General features: G+C 34.4%; 1 protein-coding gene across 3 annotated transcripts in view; it reads right to left on the bottom strand.

Annotated features, from left to right (window-relative positions):
- The window catches only part of SBNO1 (strawberry notch homolog 1), a 73770-nt gene that overhangs the window by 27822 nt on the left and 27582 nt on the right, over positions 1-18366 (bottom strand). For 2 of the 3 annotated variants that reach the window (XM_031948454.1, XM_031948453.1), the window contains exons 2-6: positions 13015-13146; positions 10536-10848; positions 3789-3889; positions 1965-2061; positions 146-306 (exon numbers count right to left, since the gene is read on the bottom strand). In XM_031948454.1, the coding sequence (XP_031804314.1) occupies positions 146-306; positions 1965-2061; positions 3789-3889; positions 10536-10848; positions 13015-13146 (804 nt within the window). Of the gene's footprint in view, positions 1-145; positions 307-1964; positions 2062-3788; positions 3890-10535; positions 10849-12244; positions 12350-13014; positions 13147-18366 lie in introns of all 3 variants that reach the window. The other variant, XM_031948455.1, reaches the window with a different exon arrangement.

Below are 18366 nucleotides of genomic sequence, written 5' to 3'. Positions count from 1 at the left end.
AATATAAATTATAATAAATGTTATATATATATATATATAAATAAAATATAAAATATTATATATATATATATATATATAAATATAAATAAAAATATAAAAAAGTCTCACAAAAACAATCTTAAATACTACTAGTACTACATCATACCTGGGCTGCATAGGTGATAGCTTCAAGTTGTAATGCTGATAACCAGCCATTATCAATGCTTTCTTCAGATATAGATGTTTTATACCAAACATCAGGGGGTGTGACACTGGATAAAGAGCTGGTTTCCACTACTGCATCAGGATGTCTGAGGCCAATTTTTACTGTTATAAAAATTAGGATTAGTAAATTTAAACACAATTGTGACCAATTCTATCAAAAGTGATTTCTTATTGTTAGCCGACTCCTTTCTGTCTCCATTTCGTTTTCTCCAGAGATCTATTATATCTAACTTTTCTAGTATTCTATTTACCTCTTTGACTTCTTTCTTATTTATTTTGTGGTTTGATTTATCTAATTCTGAGAGTGCAAGGTTGAGATCTCCCACTATTATAGTTTTGCTGTCTTTTTCTTCTTGCAGCTCTCTTAATTTCTCTTTTAAGAATTTAGATGCTATACCACTTGGTGTATATATGTTTAATATTGATATTACTTCATTATCTATGCTACCCTTTAGCAAGACATAGTGCCCTTCCTTATCTCTTTTAATTAGATCAATTTTTCTTTTTGCTTGATCTGAGATCAGGATGGCTAGCCCTGCTTTTTTGACTTCACGTAAAGCATAGTAGATTTTGCTCCAACCTTTTACCTTTACTCTGCATGTATCTCCCTGCTTCAGGTGTGTTTCCTGTAAACAACATATGGTAGGATTCTGGCTTTTAATCCATTCTGTTAACCGCTTCCTCTTTATGTGGAAGTTTACCCTGTTCACATTTATGGTTAAAATTACCAATTCTGTATTACTTGCCATCTTGTTAACCCCTATTTATTATGCTTTTCTCCCTTCTTTCCCCCTTAACCCCTCCCTTCCCAGTATTATTGTGAGCACCACTTGCTTCTCACAGCCCTCCCTTTTTAGTATCCCTCCTTCCCACCTTAGAGTTCCTCCCCCTATCTTATCCTTTCCCTCACAGTTTCCGTATTCCCTTCTGCTTAGCTTATTCCTTCCCTTTTCAATTTTCCCTTCTCACTTTTCAATGAGATGGGAGAAGTTTCACCATAAATTAAATATGTCTAAAATTTTTTCTCTTAAAGCCAATTCTGATGGCAGTAAAATAGCCACTATATTCATCCCCCTCCATTCTTTCTCTCAGATATAATAGGTTTCCTTTGCCTCTTTGTGAGATATAGTACCCCCAATTTACCCTTTTTCTAGTACAATGTCCTTTCCACCTCTAATTTCTAGAACAACGTATACATGTATTCTTTATACATCTTTACAGCAGAAATATAGTTTCCAAGATTTCAGAAACAGAACATAATCCATAAGTGTTTGCTTTTTTTTTGCAATGAAATGACATTTAAATACGACAAATCTCCTAAGATTAATTCAATAATGGAAAATTATTTTTTAAAAGTATCTTAGTTTAACAAGGGGAAGAAAATGGCAATGTTCTGCTAAACTGCTACAATGACATCATTCCTGTCATGAACCAAGGACAAACTATTTTTTTCTGTTGTAAACTAGCTTAAGAAAGTTCCAGTTCCATGGCAAAGCAAGACAATGTTATCATCCAAACTGTGATACACAGGAATGATCTAAAATTCTAACATTTTAAGGATGCATAATTTAATCAATCCAAGCACAACTCTCACAGATAAAAACCAAAAAGTTAAAACAAAGCAAAAATATAAAGTGGCCAAGTTGAAATCTAGTAATTGATCTCCAATGAAAAATCCAAACTAATATATTTAGCAAAAGAAAACAAAACAAAAAACAACAACAACAACAACAATTCTATGGCAAACCAGTAAGGCATACATTTTATTGGCATGTACTCTGCATAGGTTTCTGCATGACCCATTTCTTCTTCATCTTCCTCTTCTGGTTCTTCTTCATCTTTAACCACTGGTACTTTCTACAATATAAAAAGTTTGCCAATCAAACAGTGACTTTCATTTTTCTTGACTATTGATTATGCAGAATATAAATATAGGTTCTCATTCTTGGAAACATCAAGTCCCAATTGCAACACCATCAGAATCTTGCTAGCATGATGAAGTCTCTCCCTGAACATTATCCTTTTACTTCTTTATATAAGAGAGTTCTTGCTGGACTATTTCACATGTTCTATACTTCTGACCTGTTTCTCCTTGATCCTTAGGACTCAGGAGGCAAAAGAGTCCTTCAAAATCATCTAACCCATATAGTCCAAAAAGTTAAATGATTTGCACAAAGGTGGCAGAGTGAGAATTTCTTCACAAAATCCAGCTGCCTCTCATTTGTAAAAGGAGTTTTGCTTGGGATCACTCTCAGAGCTCCAGGTCCTGCATACTCACTCAACTCTGGGTTGGCAGAGTAGGAGAGCCCACAGAAAGGGAGCAGGCTAAGCCTGCTCTTCTTTCACTTGAACAAGCTTACAGGCAACTCCTTCCATACACAGAGATGAATGTTCCTACTGGATAAGCCTTCTAAAAGCTCTTCCTCATAAAAGCACTATTATATGGGAGTGATTAAAATGATATTAGGCTTTAGATGCATATTGAATTGAAATCTACAACAGACTTTTCCCTGGATCTGTTTCTAGAGGAATTCTCAATTCTTGTTCAATCAGTTTACAAAATCAAATACCTCTCCTTGAAAGATGAGATTTGCTTTTGATTAACTAAAGAGCAGCTAGGTGGCACAGTGAAAAGAATATTAGACCCAGAGCCAAAAAACCAGAATTCAAATCCCTCACTTTCTAATGTGTCTCCAGAAAAGTCATTTAACCTTACCTCATTTGTAAAATGAGCTAAAGAAATGGAAAACAAAATAAGGTGACAGAGTCAGACACGACTGAAATGACTCAACAACAAAACTAAAGAGGGTCCTTTCGATTCTTTTTTTCCCTAATGTTTCCCTCCAATTCATTGTCCAGACTCTAGTTCTGGCCCATTACACATTATATCTACAAAACAGCAATAATCAAACCTCATCTCTACTTTTGTCCACTACTCTCTTCCCACTCCAAATCCCCTTGCATACTAAAAGTCTTATTTTATTATAATACCCACAGTGGAGTTTTTTGTTTATTTGTTTTTGCTCAAGAGGGGGCAACAAAGCTAGCCTCTGTAAGACCAGACAAGTCTACAAGGGCTACTACTTTCAGTGCAGTTCCCCCCACCCACCCCTGAGCTTTCTGTGATTACTAGTTTTAGAAGTGTTGGTCTGCAAGGGGAAGAATGCTCAAAAACAGAAAATTCAATCATATTCTCTTGCCCAAGGTTATTCATTCCCCTCTCTCTCAGTCTGCTAATCAAAATATTGGAATAAAACTCTCCCCTTCTTAATATTAAAATGACATGTTAAGTTAGAAGTAATGAGGATCAGGAGGATTGAGTCTCTTCCCCTCCTCCTATAATCCCCAATGGGAAAACTGGGGACCTCATGAGACCTAAAGAGTTCAGCAATAAGCAAACCTTATTTATTCGCTGTACCAAATAGTCAACTGTCTATTCTAATGAATCTTACTTCCCCCTCTATTCAGTGCCTGAACAACTCAAAATACTTTAGTCACTTTTGAAGCTTGCTAGGAACAAATGATTATTCAATATGCTTTCTTATCTCCAAGGAAATATAGTCAGGTATTTTCTAAAAACTCACCATAGTGGGCGAGAAACTTCTCATTTTGATATCATTTATCCATATTCGTGCAACTTCTTTATTAGAAGCTTCCTTTTTGACTGTTCCATTGCTGACATCAGCTTTAGAAAGAGAAAAAAGCCACTGCATTTTAAAGAGCAATTTTCAATTATTATCTCCTCCATGATTTTCCTATAAAATTTATCCATCCTTACAATAAACACAGCTACCAATTTCTCAATCTCTATTTCTTGCAAACATTATACCCTAGAATTTTAATACCATGACTTACTGGAACAAGGGAACACTTTTATGACATTAACTTTAATTAATGTCTCATTAGGAAAACATGAATATAGTTTTTGAACCAAAGAGGGGGGAAAAAAACCACACAAAACCCTGGATTTCATATATTATATTCATATATTTATATATAATATAATATTTCATATTATAAGGATAGTTTTATTTTGAGACACTAAGTGGTGTAAAAACCCACAAATCCAGTGTTATTCTTCAAAGTGGAGTCAGTGCTAAGTTGATAGCACTTACTATCTTTGGAGGCAAAACCAGTATTTCTAGAAGGAAAAAATAAAAACCAATTTGGGTTTTATCCTCCCTCCCTCCTTTCCAGAGATAAAACTCAAAACAATTCTATACTGATGCTGAAGGGTATTCTTCCTGCCCTTTTACTCTACAGTATGAATACCCTGACAGATGGTATGTTTAGTCTAAGGGAGCATGGTAACATGTACAGAGAGAAACCAGGAAGACTTGAAAACACATAAGCATGTGCATGCACATAGACAGATAGACAGACACAGACACACAGCTGTATGACTCTGGGCAAGGCATTCAATTTATCATTGTTCATAAAGAGCACAGAAAGATCCCTGTGGGCTAAATATTGACTTAGCTTTAAAAGGTAAAGTCACTGAACCAGCCCCTATGGAGAACAATTTGAAATGCCCAAAGTGGTGGCAAAAAATTGGAAAACGATTAGATGCCCATCAGTTGGGGAACAGCTGAATTATTTATGGTATATGAATGTAATATAATACTATTGTTCTATAAGAAATGATGAACAGGTTGATTTCAGAAAAGCTTGGAAAGATTTACATGAACTGATGCTGGGCAAAGTGAGTAAAACCAGGACACACAATAACACAACAATGTGCAATGATTAACTATGATATACTTAGCTCTTCTCAGCAATACAATGATCCAAGATAATTCCAATAAATTTGGAATAGAAAATATCATCCACAGGCAGAGACTAAATGCAGATTTCAAAGTATACTATTTTCACCTTCCCTCCTTCCCCTTCTCATGGCTTTTTCCTTTTGTTAAGATTTTTCTTTCACAACATGACTCATATGCAAATATTAAAGAATACACCAGACTGCCTGCTAATGTGGTGACAAGAGGAGGAAAATGAGGGAAAAAAAATTTTTTTTAATTCAAAATATTACAAAAATAAATGTTGAAAACCATCTTTATACATAACTGAAAAAATAATATACTATTAGAATAAAAGCTTAAAAATGTATTATCACTAATGTTTTACTGTATTTTTATTTATTCTGTTACATATTTTCCAATTATAACTGAATCCTGATTTGGACTGATACTCCCAAGAGGTCTATAGGCAGCATGTCAGATACCTCTGTTCAACAAAGCCCTCTAAAATTCTTAATTGCAGAGGTGACTTTCATTGATAACGTAAGTTAATATACAAATGTTTTCCAATACTGATGCTAGCTGCTGTTGTCATTACTATATCAATGAAACTACAGGTCTAATTCCTATCTCCTGGCCAAATGACATGTTAAGTTAGAAGTAATGAGGATCAGGAGGATTGAGTCTCTTCCCCTCCTCCTATAATCCCCAATGGGAAAACTGGGGACCTCATGAGACCTAAAGAGTTCAGCAATAAGCAAACCTTATTTATTCGCTGTACCAAATAGTCAACTGTCTATTCTAATGAATCTTACTTCCCCCTCTATTCAGTGCCTGAACAACTCAAAATACTTTAGTCACTTTTGAAGCTTGCTAGGAACAAATGATTATTCAATATGCTTTCTTATCTCCAAGGAAATATAGTCAGGTATTTTCTAAAAACTCAACATAGTGGGCGAGAAACTTCTCATTTTGATATCATTTATCCATATTCGTGCAACTTCTTTATTAGAAGCTTCCTTTTTGACTGTTCCATTGCTGACATCAGCATAAAAGGGTTAGCTCAGAATATCCAAGTCTCTGGGCCACTATTCATAGTATCACTCCCCACTTCAGAGATTAAAATCAACAGAACCATCAAAGGACAGTGTTTTTCATTTCTGTTGGATTCCACGATCGCATTTGGGGTTTTCTTGGCAAAGACACTGGAGTGTTTTGCCATTTCCTTCTCCAACTCATTTTACAGATGAGAAAAATGAGGCAAAGATGGTTAAGGGACTTGCCCAGGGTCACATAGATAGTAAGCGTCCAAGCCAGGACTTGAACTCAGGAAGGTGAGCCTCTCTGACTTCAGGCAGGGCACAGTATCTACTTTGCCATCTAGCTACCCTACCAAAGAATTGTAGTGACAGATTAAAATATCTCAATTTGCATAAATTAATAATACTTAAGGTGGTTGATGGGAATGCTACTTAACATTCTAATCATCTGCTAAGTGGATAGAAAATGAAGGGATGCATTGTTTAAGGAGCTTTTATTTACAGTTATAATTTATATAGCTCTACTGGAGAGTTTAGAATTGATAACTTCCTAAAAAAAGAATTACTTTCTTTAACTCTGAAGTCAAAGTACATTATTTACCAATTAATCTAAACCAACAATTATGGCAACATTCTACTCCTACTTTGGATTCTTATTTTACTAAAAACTTAGTATTAAAAGTGGGAAATGGATATAGAAAACATGGTCTAATATCCTATAGGGAATTGTCATTTTGAGGTCAAAATAAATAGGAAATGGTTACAGCAAAAATTGTGACGCAGTTTTAAAAAACAAAGTCTTCTGTGATGGTAAATGTTTAAGTTTAGTTTAGAAGGCAGAAACATCTATGGAATGAGGTGATAACTGAACTATGTCCTGAAGAACAGACAGAATTTAAACAGATGGAAAGGAAAGAAGGAGGCATTCTTGGCAGAAAGAACAATACAGGCAAGAATAAAAATAACCTGTTCAAAAGACAAATAGCAACCTTACTGAAACTGAGGGCTTATGTTAGAGGCTGATACCCGAGTTCTAGGTTTGCTACTTTCCACCTTATAACTTAGGAGAAATGTGAGGGGTCACCTGGAGTCTGCTTCATCATCTGTAAAATAGAGAATGGACTAGGTGACCTTTAAATTCTCTGATATTATAAGAAGCCTTGATGAATGATGAAATATATAAGAAATTGAGTAAGGAACAGAATCAGTTTTGAGCCTACAAGGTATCTATCTTAACAAAAAGAGAGAAGTTGGAAACTTTAATATAGTTTATATACTGATACTGAGATGGTATATATAAGTGTAGATGTTCTATCAGAAATTGACAGTTTCTGAAACCAACAAATAAAAGACAACTAAATCCATCAAATAGGAAATCATTTCACTGAAAAAAGCAAGGGAAAAAAAAGGGAAAAAGAAAGGAATCTTGGAGAATGCCCAGTTAGGAGTTAAAGAGTCAGCAAAATCATTGCTCTATTGTTTTTAATTTAGTGTTTTCCCACTTTAGTAAAAATCAGAAAAGCTTCTAGTACATATGTGATCACACCACTTTCAATTTCCACCTGACATTCCTTTTTCAATCTTATTCTACTCCAATAGATTTCTAGGCCCTGTTCTTTCAAATTGCCTCAGTGAATCAGGGATTAGTGATTCTTAGTTTTATACATCTGCATTCCAAAACTCAATTTGTTCAAAATCTATGCTCTACTCCTCTTATGATAATGAAACAAGCAAAAGCCTTTACTCTCATTTTTAAAGTAAAAAAAATCCTCAAATTACTCCCAACAAAGTTTTTTTTTTAAATGCCTGATTATACAAAGTAGATTAGAGATGTACCTGAGGAAATTATTCCCCTGCTTTGCCGCTTCCCCTGTCAGGCCTATAACCCTATCTCCATGAAAGAGTTTACTATATATTCAGTGGGAAACACACCTAAAGATTGCCCAATTAGTACTCAGCCATTATGATGACCCCCAATTAAGGATTATAACTCTAAAAGGCAAATGCAAATGATCCTTAAGCACAGAAGTAAAAGGATCCCTAAAACAATGGTGACAGTCCTTATTAGCAGTGTTTTCCTGATCTGTGTTAATTACCATTATGTCTGCATAGTTCATAGCTAATTTCTTGACAATTCGCTCCTTGTCTATCCCATACCTGGGCCTCTCCCTGCTAACACATACCTACCACTCCTTCAAATACTATCTTATTTTAATCAACTAGATTTACAAGATCATTGAAGGGAAGAAGTACACTTTTATCAGTGACAATCTCCCAAGTCATTCCAAAGAGGCTAATATAGTGCTTATATATTTTAATAACAAACCAATAATTTAATCAATTTCTCATCTCATTCTATACCATTTCCTTTTCCCATAACCATCAGCACAAACAAAGGCATAGGCCCCTTTGGGGGAAAAAAAACCCAAGCAAAAATAACACAAGAAAAGCAGTCAGGTTACCACAGCTATAGCTATTATTCCTTAAGTCTCAAATTCCTCTTCTGTACCATAGTATATAATACTTAGACCAACTACCTCAAATAGCTACTGTATAGATTTAAGCTTCTATTATTATTCCTATGCAAGAGTTATACAAATGAAATCAACTATTAGTAAGACACTACTGTCTCCCCCACAATAGTTATCACATTTTGTTTTAGTTTTTAAAAAACAAAACAACACACCATTTTAACAAAAAATGTTATTAATTTTGAAAGGATTCTCAATTGTCATATTTAAAGACCAATCAATAACTCTCCTAAAGCTCTAAATGGAACTATAGTATTGTGAAACAAGATACAACAGAAAGACTGGCTTATTTTGTTCCAATCTAATAGTCATCCTCCCTATCTTATATAGCATAATCATACTAACCAAGCAATCTGAATTATGACTACATCCTTAAAACCACAACTACAAAATACTACTACAGATAGGGTAATATGCTTTGCTTAACAGATGAATTCTTTTATAATCAAGATTAAAAGGAAAACTATTCCATCTTAAAAACATAACAGAAATTCACTAATAAAACTCCAGTGAATTCTTTAGAATCAACAATATCTTTTCTGAAACTTGAAAATTAAAATTTCCCAGAAGTTTCATAACTCTTTAATGATGTCAATGTCACGAGTAATGTGGTCATTTGAGAAATCTAATCAATAATGAATACTTTAAGGACAAGCATTATATCTGTTAAAATAAAATAAACATAAAACTAAAAAGTTTTCTGGAGCTATATGTATATTTTTGCTTTGACTGCTCTAACTGCCTTTCCCACTTTGTATCTGCCCATGTTCTAAGATAATAATCCTCTGCTCCCAATTATGAGGAAAAAAACTTGCTAATGACTGGTAGTATCCAAATAGGAAATGGATTGTTTTGGAAGGTAGTAAAAAGTTCCTTTTCATGACAGGTCTTCAAGAAAAAATGATCTCATTATATACTTCAACAACAATACTATATGATGACCAGTTCTGATGGACCTGGCCATCCTCAGCAATGAGATCAACCAAATCATTTCCAATGGAGCAGTAATGAACTGAAGCTGCTACGCCCAGCGAAAGAACTCTGGGAGATGACTAAAAACCATTACATTGAATTCCCAATCCCTATATTTTTGCCCACCTGCATTTTTGATTTCCTTCACAAGCTAATTGTACAATATTTCAGAGTCTGATTCTTTTTGTACTGCAAAATAACGGTTTGGTCATGTATACTTATTGTGTATCTAATTTATATTTTAATATATTTGACATCTACTGGTCATCCTGCCATCTGGGGGAGGGGATGGGGGGTAAGAGGTGAAAAATTGGAACAAGAGGTTTGGCAATTGTTAATGCTGTAAAGTTACCCATACATATAACCTGTAAATAAAAGGCTATTAAAATAAAAAATTTTAAAAAAAGATGTGTTCCTTCATTACAAATCCCTGCACTCCCTTCTATGCTCACCCTGCTCCTCAAATGAAATTACCTAATTTTCCTAGGCAGGAGGAATCTCTCCCTCCTCTTGTACCTCTTACTGCACTTTCACATTTTATTTTTTATTATAGCTAAATGAATATTTCTTTCCTCACTAAAGGGTAAGCTCTTTGAAGACAGCTATCATGCTGTGGGTTTGTGGTTTTTGCTGCTGTTGTGAAATTTGCCAAAGCAAGTGAGCACAGGACCTTCTACCCAAGCAGGGGATTGATAAATGGTTGCTGAATATATCAGGACTTCTTTAAAAAAATTTTCTAATCACAATCCCTTTTTCACCCAATAAATTTTTATGTGATTCCAGGCACATAGGTGTATAAAACAGATGTACAAATCAAGTATTTACTAAAAGTAAATCATAATTTCATTCAGTTATTAGACCCCATATTGGAGTTGCAAAATACAGTCTATGAAGCTGGGCTGTACACAACATTCCAATTCATTTAGACAATACTTTTCCTCAAACCCAATTCTGTTTGACCATACAACTTAAGGAAAAAAGTAAAGTTTTTAATTTCTCTTCCTTTGGAAGGCATCAGAAACATTAGTGAAAATGAGAAGACTTACTGGCTGCTGTTGCCACTGGTTGAGCAATATTAGCAGGCGGCTTCAGTTTCATGAGTTCATTAAGACTATTATTTTTCAGCAAATCTTTTAGCTGGATCTGGTCCTTTGAAGGTGCGGTGGTCAAGGCATTACGGACTGCTGGTGCTGAAACCGAAGGCCGTGTATTTGTGCCAGTCTGGACAATTTTCGTTAAAGTTATGGTTTGTCTTGTAGTTGTTACTGGTGTGGTTTTAGTCATCACAATTGTGGTTCCCAAAGTTGGAAGTTGATTTATTTGATTCAGCACAAAAGTTGTAGTAGATGGCGGTTGTGGCTATGAAAAAACAATTATCAATGACAACATCAGGGACTGTAGACAGCAGAATTTAAGAGCTTTTTGTGTCTCTAAAATAAATGTTATCAGATGATTTGAAATTCTGCAAACTGTTTTAACTTCTAGGTCCCTGCAACTTCTGGTTCATTTTCCTTAATTTTTCTAGCCCTCAATTTGCCTCATCTATAAAGTAAACTAGGACTAGACAATTATTTCCCTTCCTGGTTCACTACCAAGGTTCCATTTAGTCCCTTAAAGCACTAAAGTTCTTTTCCAACACTAAATGTGTTTGCATATTGGTTGGTGTACAAAACCTGAAAATTGAAAACAAAACATCCCAAGAATGTGAATTAGTCAGGCAAATAAATGTATCCTCTTAACAATTAAATTATTACTACATTAAAGTTTATTATGAAACTATGTAGTCATGGAATTTGGAGAAGAGTGGAGTTAAGGATAAGGGTTAAGACTGTACAGTTCAATTGTCTCTCATGTTTAATAGGATTCAAAGGGCACTTTCATTCAAGTAATCAAAGCAACATTTTTTTCTTCTTTATTTTGTCCCCTAATTCTTTGTTACACCTCAGTTACTATCTCTTTTACAACAAAATAAAAGAAAGATTCCTCAGTGATTTACCATGACAAATGAAAATTCTGTATTTTCATGTATTTGAAGATAAAACGTTCCACCCCCAACACACACCAATTCAAAGATGATAAGCCTTTGATTAATGCATATTCCAAGGGTTTCTAGAGTGCCAGAGGAAATCTAAAGCAAACTCAAGAGTTCTTCAAAGTTTAAATAATGTAGACAGTTTTCTCTTGTGTATTGTCTTAATGTGAACACTGTCTCAAGAAATGAGATTTCTAAATAACACCATTAATATGACAGATTGAAATGCATATTTTTGAGAATCTCACTGAGGTCTTAGACAAAAACTATTTCTGTGAGGGGACACATGACACTTGAAAGCTGAGAGAAAACCCAATTCAACTGAATTTACTGTTGGGCTTCTTTCTTTTTGGAATCTTATACCCTGGTCCTACCATATACAATTCAAATCATTCTTATCCTAAGATTTTTTTGGGTGTTCCCCACCCCGAAATACATGTAAAGATAGTTTTCATCATTCCTTTTTCTAAGACTTTGTGTTCCAATTTTTTTCTCCTCTCTCTTTCCTACCCCCCCTCCCAAAGACAGCAAGCAATCTGATATAGGCTAAATATGTGCAATCCTTTTGAACATATATTTATATTTGTCATATAGTGCAAAGAAAAAAAAAATCAGATTAAAAGGGAAAAAATGAGAAAGAAAAAAAAACAAAAAAAAAGTGAAAATACTAAGCTTCAATTCACATTCAGTCTCTATAGTTCTCTCTCTGGATGAGATTCTTACCCTAACATTTAATAGTGCTGGAGTAGATACAGTCTCTGGTTCTTGCTTAACAGGAACTGTTGCCTCAGTATCCAAGCCTAGTTCTAATGCACTAAGTGGCACTGACTGGAAAGAGAGACAGAGAGAGAAGAAAGAGGAGAAAGTGTGTGTGCAGTAGACAAAAGACAGAAAGAAGGAGTGCAGCCAAGTTTTGGTATTTTTGAAGTTGATTATAATTTTCCAAAGTTAAAATACTTCACATTTAAACTGAAAACAAAGTCCTTCAATATAAAGAATCACAAAGAAAATATAAATTTACTAATTTACAATAAAACCCTTTATTTCAATGAAGGCGGGATCTCCAATGAGATCCAAGATCAGTATGTATAACACAACTAAAGGTATAAAATTTTTCCAATTTTCTGCTTTGAGTACCAATTTTGTAGTCTTGTTTTGCTTACAAACGAGATGCATGCATAAATCTAATTTCCTAAGAGTATATATACAAAGATGTTATAGGGATTGACTATCCATTAAGTGGATATTACTAAAATCCAAAGAATTTCTTTTATTCTTAAACATGTACTAACATATGTGATAAACTAAACAATAGAAACATTAGAAGAATTAAGTGAGAATACTTAGAAGTAAATTCATATGTATCCTAACACTTTGAAGTTGAAAACCTATGAATTCCTTCTACATTTAAATGTCCAAAATCATGTCTAACTAAACTAAGGAAAGGAAGCAATAACAACAAAACTCTTAAAGACTTTTAAGAATTTTCTTACCTGCTGAACAGGTGGTGTAGGTGTTGGAGTTGCTAGACCTGGATCTCCACTATCAATATCAAAAAGATCATTTGGACTAATTCCGCTTTCACTCAAAGCAGCAAGCAGTAAGTCTTGTCCTGGCTCCACCATCTTCAGAATGAAACAATGAAAACCATTAAGACATAACATCACTCTAATGTTATAGTTCATTATTCTCTTCAGCATTTTTCAAAGATATATTTCTACAGGAATCAAAGTTGATGGTCTTTACAATATACAGCAGAATATTGCACATACTGGGGAGACAAGAACAGACTTGTTTGCAATACTGAGTGGTCAGATAAAGATGTCAGAGGACCCAGAGGGAGGGAGAAAGAACAAATAGGTCTACATGTTCCTTATCATTAATCAACAGTGATAAGGGTTTCTAAAAACAAACAAACAACCACACACACACACACACACACACACACACACACACAAACAAACAAACAAAAAAACAAAAAACCACCCCGCTACAATTTTGGGGAAGAAGACAAGAGTAGTCAAGTGTTAGGATCTCATTCTACTGCACAAATTTTATTGAGAACTACCAGAGCTCAATATTCTCTTCCCAGTTCTTCTTTCTGCCATCTCAGACCAAGAGGGGCCACTGGACTTCTTGATCCATATACCCCACTGAGAATAGATCCGAAAACACCCAGTCTTATCAACACAGGCAAATCATATTGAAACACTGCCATGGAAAAGAATTAGACTTGATCTGCTTGGGCCCAGAGGGCACAGCCAGGAACAATAGGAAGACAAATTGACCCAGGGAGTTTCTCCAATGTGCAAGGAAGGTACAAGGGCAGCTCTCCTTTCTCTATATTGAAATATGTAACCAGCCTATTCTCAAGATTTCCGGTCAGAAGTTTCCTGGAAGTCATTGTTGGTAATAGGCTTCATCCTTTTTATTCATCTTCTTTTCTATTATTTAATAATTACCTAAATTAATAGAGTCAGCTAGGTAGCATGGAAGGATGGAATCCTAGGTCTGGAGTCAAGAAGACTCATCACCCTATTTTACATCTGCCTTTAGACACTTACTGGTATTGCAAACTTGGGCAAGTCACTTATCCTTGTTGGCCTCAGAAATAGCAAGCCACTCCAGTATGTCTAGCAAAAACAAACAAAAACCCCCTCCAAAACAGATCACAGAGTCTAAAGTAACAGAAAAATTCATCATCTAACAAAAATGCCCGAGTCAATGGTATTCACATTTGTAATCAATGGAGTATGACCACAAGAACACAGGTCTCAAAAACCTATAGTCCCTTTTGCCTCTCAGATTTAAGTTCATTAGCCAAGGAAAAAGTCCTTTCCCTTGATCCTCTTTTAAACTCTTGTAAATTTATTTTCATTGCAACATATCTCTTCTCCTTATAAATGTGTACATGGAACAATTTTTTTTTTTTTTTTTTTTTACTTAGGTTGTCCCCACCTTGAATCTTTTCATCATCTACCACCTCATGCTCATTATTTTAAGAAATGGCTTAATTTACCATTCCCCCAAGAAGTATTTCTATGACATCAGATTATTTTTCTGATCTACAACTTCTTAGTAATTTGGTTTTCAATTTTTTATATTCTGTAGGTAGGTCCTGAAGGTCAAAAGTTTATCTGGAAGGGTCACAATGTCCAGTATGATTGTACAGGTTTTGTACAGGTATAACCTGTATCAGATTGATTGCTATGGCATGTGAAGGAGGGATGGGAGGGAAAGAAAAAAAAATCAAAATATATAAAAGTAAATGTTGAAAACTAAACAAATACTAAAAAGGTGACAAATAGCAGAGCCAGGTATTGTGAATCAAGTTCTCTTTCTACTACATCAGAATGCCACTCAAGCGAATTCTTAGTGAGGGAAAGGAGATGGGAATCCATGCACAGAGAGGCAACTGGCTGTGTGTCCTAAGCTTGTAGTCTTGAGGAATCTATCTGGCTTTGAATCCTAGTTCTGTGACCATGTGCTAGTCTCTAAGCCCAATCTCCAAAACAGAAAAGATATCCATAGTATTTACTGCCTCCAAGCTATTCTAGGAGGAGGCCTGAATGAGAAACTCGGATATAAAGCTACATAGACACTAAAAGTTAGTTAGCAGTCTTTCTTACCAGAATGTTCTGTGTCTTAACCATTTTGGTTTTTCCAACAAAAAATGATGCCTATTCTGTCTTATCAGATCCCATAGTGGCAACAGCTAGCTTGATAGAAGTGCTTTGTAAAATGTTGAAACCTGGGATTAGTACTTCACTGTCAAGGTGAGGAAGAAGTGACATGACAGGCAGGCAAAAAGAGTGTCAATCTGACCAAGTGAAGAGAAAGAAGTCTCTGCTGTTCCAAGAGAATTGGAACAGTTTCAAGGAACATTTCTCGTATATCAATTTCTGGTCACAGGCAGAGCACAGTTGTCCATTTGTATTTTCAAATGCATGTTTTAATACAAAGGCAGGCTGTATGTATGAATCTACACATTTTTATATGCTGAATATGCACACATGCTCTACTCTTGTTCCACATGCACACAAAAATGATCAAGGTCTCCATTTATAATTGCTCCTTTGAGACAGAAGTGGCAGATTTCTTTGCCAAATATAGGTCTGGGAATGGGAGAAAAGATGTGAATAAAGAATGGCCATACCTTATCATAAGTATAGGGGGCAGCTAAATGGAACAATGGACAGAGCAATGGCCCTAGAATCAGAAGGACCCAAGTTCAAATCCAGCCTCAGACACTTAACACTTATTAGCTGTGTGACCCCTGAGCAAGTCACTTAACTCCAACTTCGTCACACACACACACACACACAAATGTGACTGACAGGAAAAAGAAAACTTTGGGGAAAGATACTGGATGGGGAATGCCAGTAGCTTGCTAATTATTACTATGGAATAGATGTATAAATCTGTAAAGAAAGATCTCATGTCTTAATTAATATTGTCATACAAAGATACTAAATGCTCTTACAACTGAAAATGTGACAAGTACATTATATATAGCCTAAAGGAATTTGTGTATGTACTCAAAAGAAAGGCTAGCAATCAGTCTACAATTCAAATACTAGTCATTCATCTCTCCCTACTTGTTCTTATGAGTAAAAGAGGTACAATATAGAATCTATTTCTTCCAAATGACAAATTAAAAAAAATTTTCTGACTGTAAGTCACAACATATTATTCAGTATGTATGTGTGAGTGGGTGCATATTAAAAAATATCAAGTGGAAGAGAAAAAGTGTATGTGCAAAGAGTTATGTGGATTTTTTACATTTCATCAGTGCTCTATAAAAAGAGTGCCCCGAATTGTTCAATTTTTAATGTGAATCCCAAACCCCTTTAGAGTAATCTTATATATAGCAAACCAATACAACACAATGAAGTCAAGTCTTTTAAGATCCTGACTACTGTTATCCCTGAAAAACTTAAGTACTTGGCCATTGGCAAATTTATCAAGAATGATTCCCCTCAAAAAACTGGAAAATAGTATGGCAGAAATTAGGAATTGACCAACACCTAACACCTTATAACAAGATATGGTCAAAATGGATTCATTATTTAGACATAATGGGTGATACTATAAGCAAATTAGGAGAACAAGGGATAGTCTACCTCTCAGATCTGTAAAGGAAGGAATTTATAGCCAAAGAAGAACCAGGGAACATTATGAAATGCAAAATGGATTATTTAAATTAAAAATTTTTTATACAAATAAAACCAATGGAGCCAAGATTAGAAGGGAAGCAGAAAACTTTGGGGGAAAATGTATATCCAAGGGTTCTGATAAAGGCCTCATTTCTAAAATATACAGAGAATTGACCAAAATTTATAAGAATACAAAAGTCATTCTCCAATTGACAAATGGTCAAAGAATATGAACAATTTTCAGATGAAGAAATTAAATACATTTCTCATGAAAAAAATGCTCTACATCACTAATGATGCAAATTCAGGAGAATAATTCCCAGAACAAGAATTTCAAAAGGCAACTTATCTGAATTTCAAAAGAAACTTATTAAGAAACCAAGAATACAAAAAAAAAATAAACCCACAAAACAAGCACTGCCTAAAGATAACTTTTATGAAACAACTTATTAAAATTATTTTAAAAAAGGGATCCTATGGAAATAGTTTAATTTAAACACAAAGGCTACTTCCTTTCCCCAGAGTAAATTGGGCATTACTGCTTTTTTAAATTAATTTGCATTGAAGAATTATCCTAGAGAAGAAATGTATCTGCTACAAAATGTAGTATTGGTAAATTTTGGTTCTAAGACTCAGAATAGAAATGGGCAGGGATTATGACACTAGGAACAAGGCAAAATGATGCTAATTTCAGTAAAGACAATAAACTTGTTTGAGTAACATGTATTTAGTTGCTTCTCACATATTAAGGAACCCGGAAAAAAAATAAAACCTATTAGCAAAAAACTAAACCCAAATTTATCAGTTTACAACTACTGTTCACCAAAGTATACGTTTCAAAATAATTTTTTAAACACCTCTTCCTGTTGATGTGATAAATGTTTCAAACTGAAGAAAGCCATTTTGCCAACCACCAAATCTGTATTAATTACAACAAAAGAATATTTTTATTTGAAAAGTTATTATTGCTCCATGCGCCAGAAATGTACCAAAACAGGAAATTTAACATGTGTCAGTGGTCTTAATCTATCATCAAAAAACAAATACCTGAGACATCATTAAAAATTAATTTGAGGATTATTAACCAAATGGGACCAAGGCACTGTCCACTATGAATACAACAATCTTACTTATTTTAATCACTAATTTGTCTTTTTCCTATGAATTATCTGCTACCAAAATGAACAAGTAGAAAAAACTGAGCAACTTTTAGTTTTACCTCTCCCTACTATCTTTATTTCCTTCAGTAAAGAGATTAACACGCAGTAAAAGGAATCTTAAAAGACAAAAGGAAAAATAGAAATTAAGGACCCTGATGCTTATCATTTGTTTAAGAGAACCTGAGTATTGAAGAGTTGGACTCTCCATACCAAGTACTAAAAGTCTTTCATTAGAAACTATGCTGCTCTAAAATAGCACTCAAAACAGTATTCAAAAAATAAAAAGGAAAAAGGGAGAAAAGAACAACAAAATCATGAAAAAATAAAGTTTTGAAAACTTTTAAGAATTATATGAATATTAGTTATTACTATCATCCATTACACTACACTAAAATGTTTCAAAAGAACAAGATTAAAGTTCTCTTTGCAGTGACCCACCATATCTTTACATTTCTGAAGTCAGTGTCAATTGCTGCAAGTTTATATAGCCCCTATTACTTGTCTTGTGACAACTGAAAATATCATGAGA

The sequence above is a fragment of the Sarcophilus harrisii genome, chromosome 1, assembly GCF_902635505.1.
Source record: "Sarcophilus harrisii chromosome 1, mSarHar1.11, whole genome shotgun sequence".
Taxonomy (NCBI): domain Eukaryota; kingdom Metazoa; phylum Chordata; class Mammalia; order Dasyuromorphia; family Dasyuridae; genus Sarcophilus; species Sarcophilus harrisii.
The sequence above is the reverse complement of the archived record's forward strand: the minus strand, read 5'-3'. Positions and strand labels throughout refer to the sequence as shown.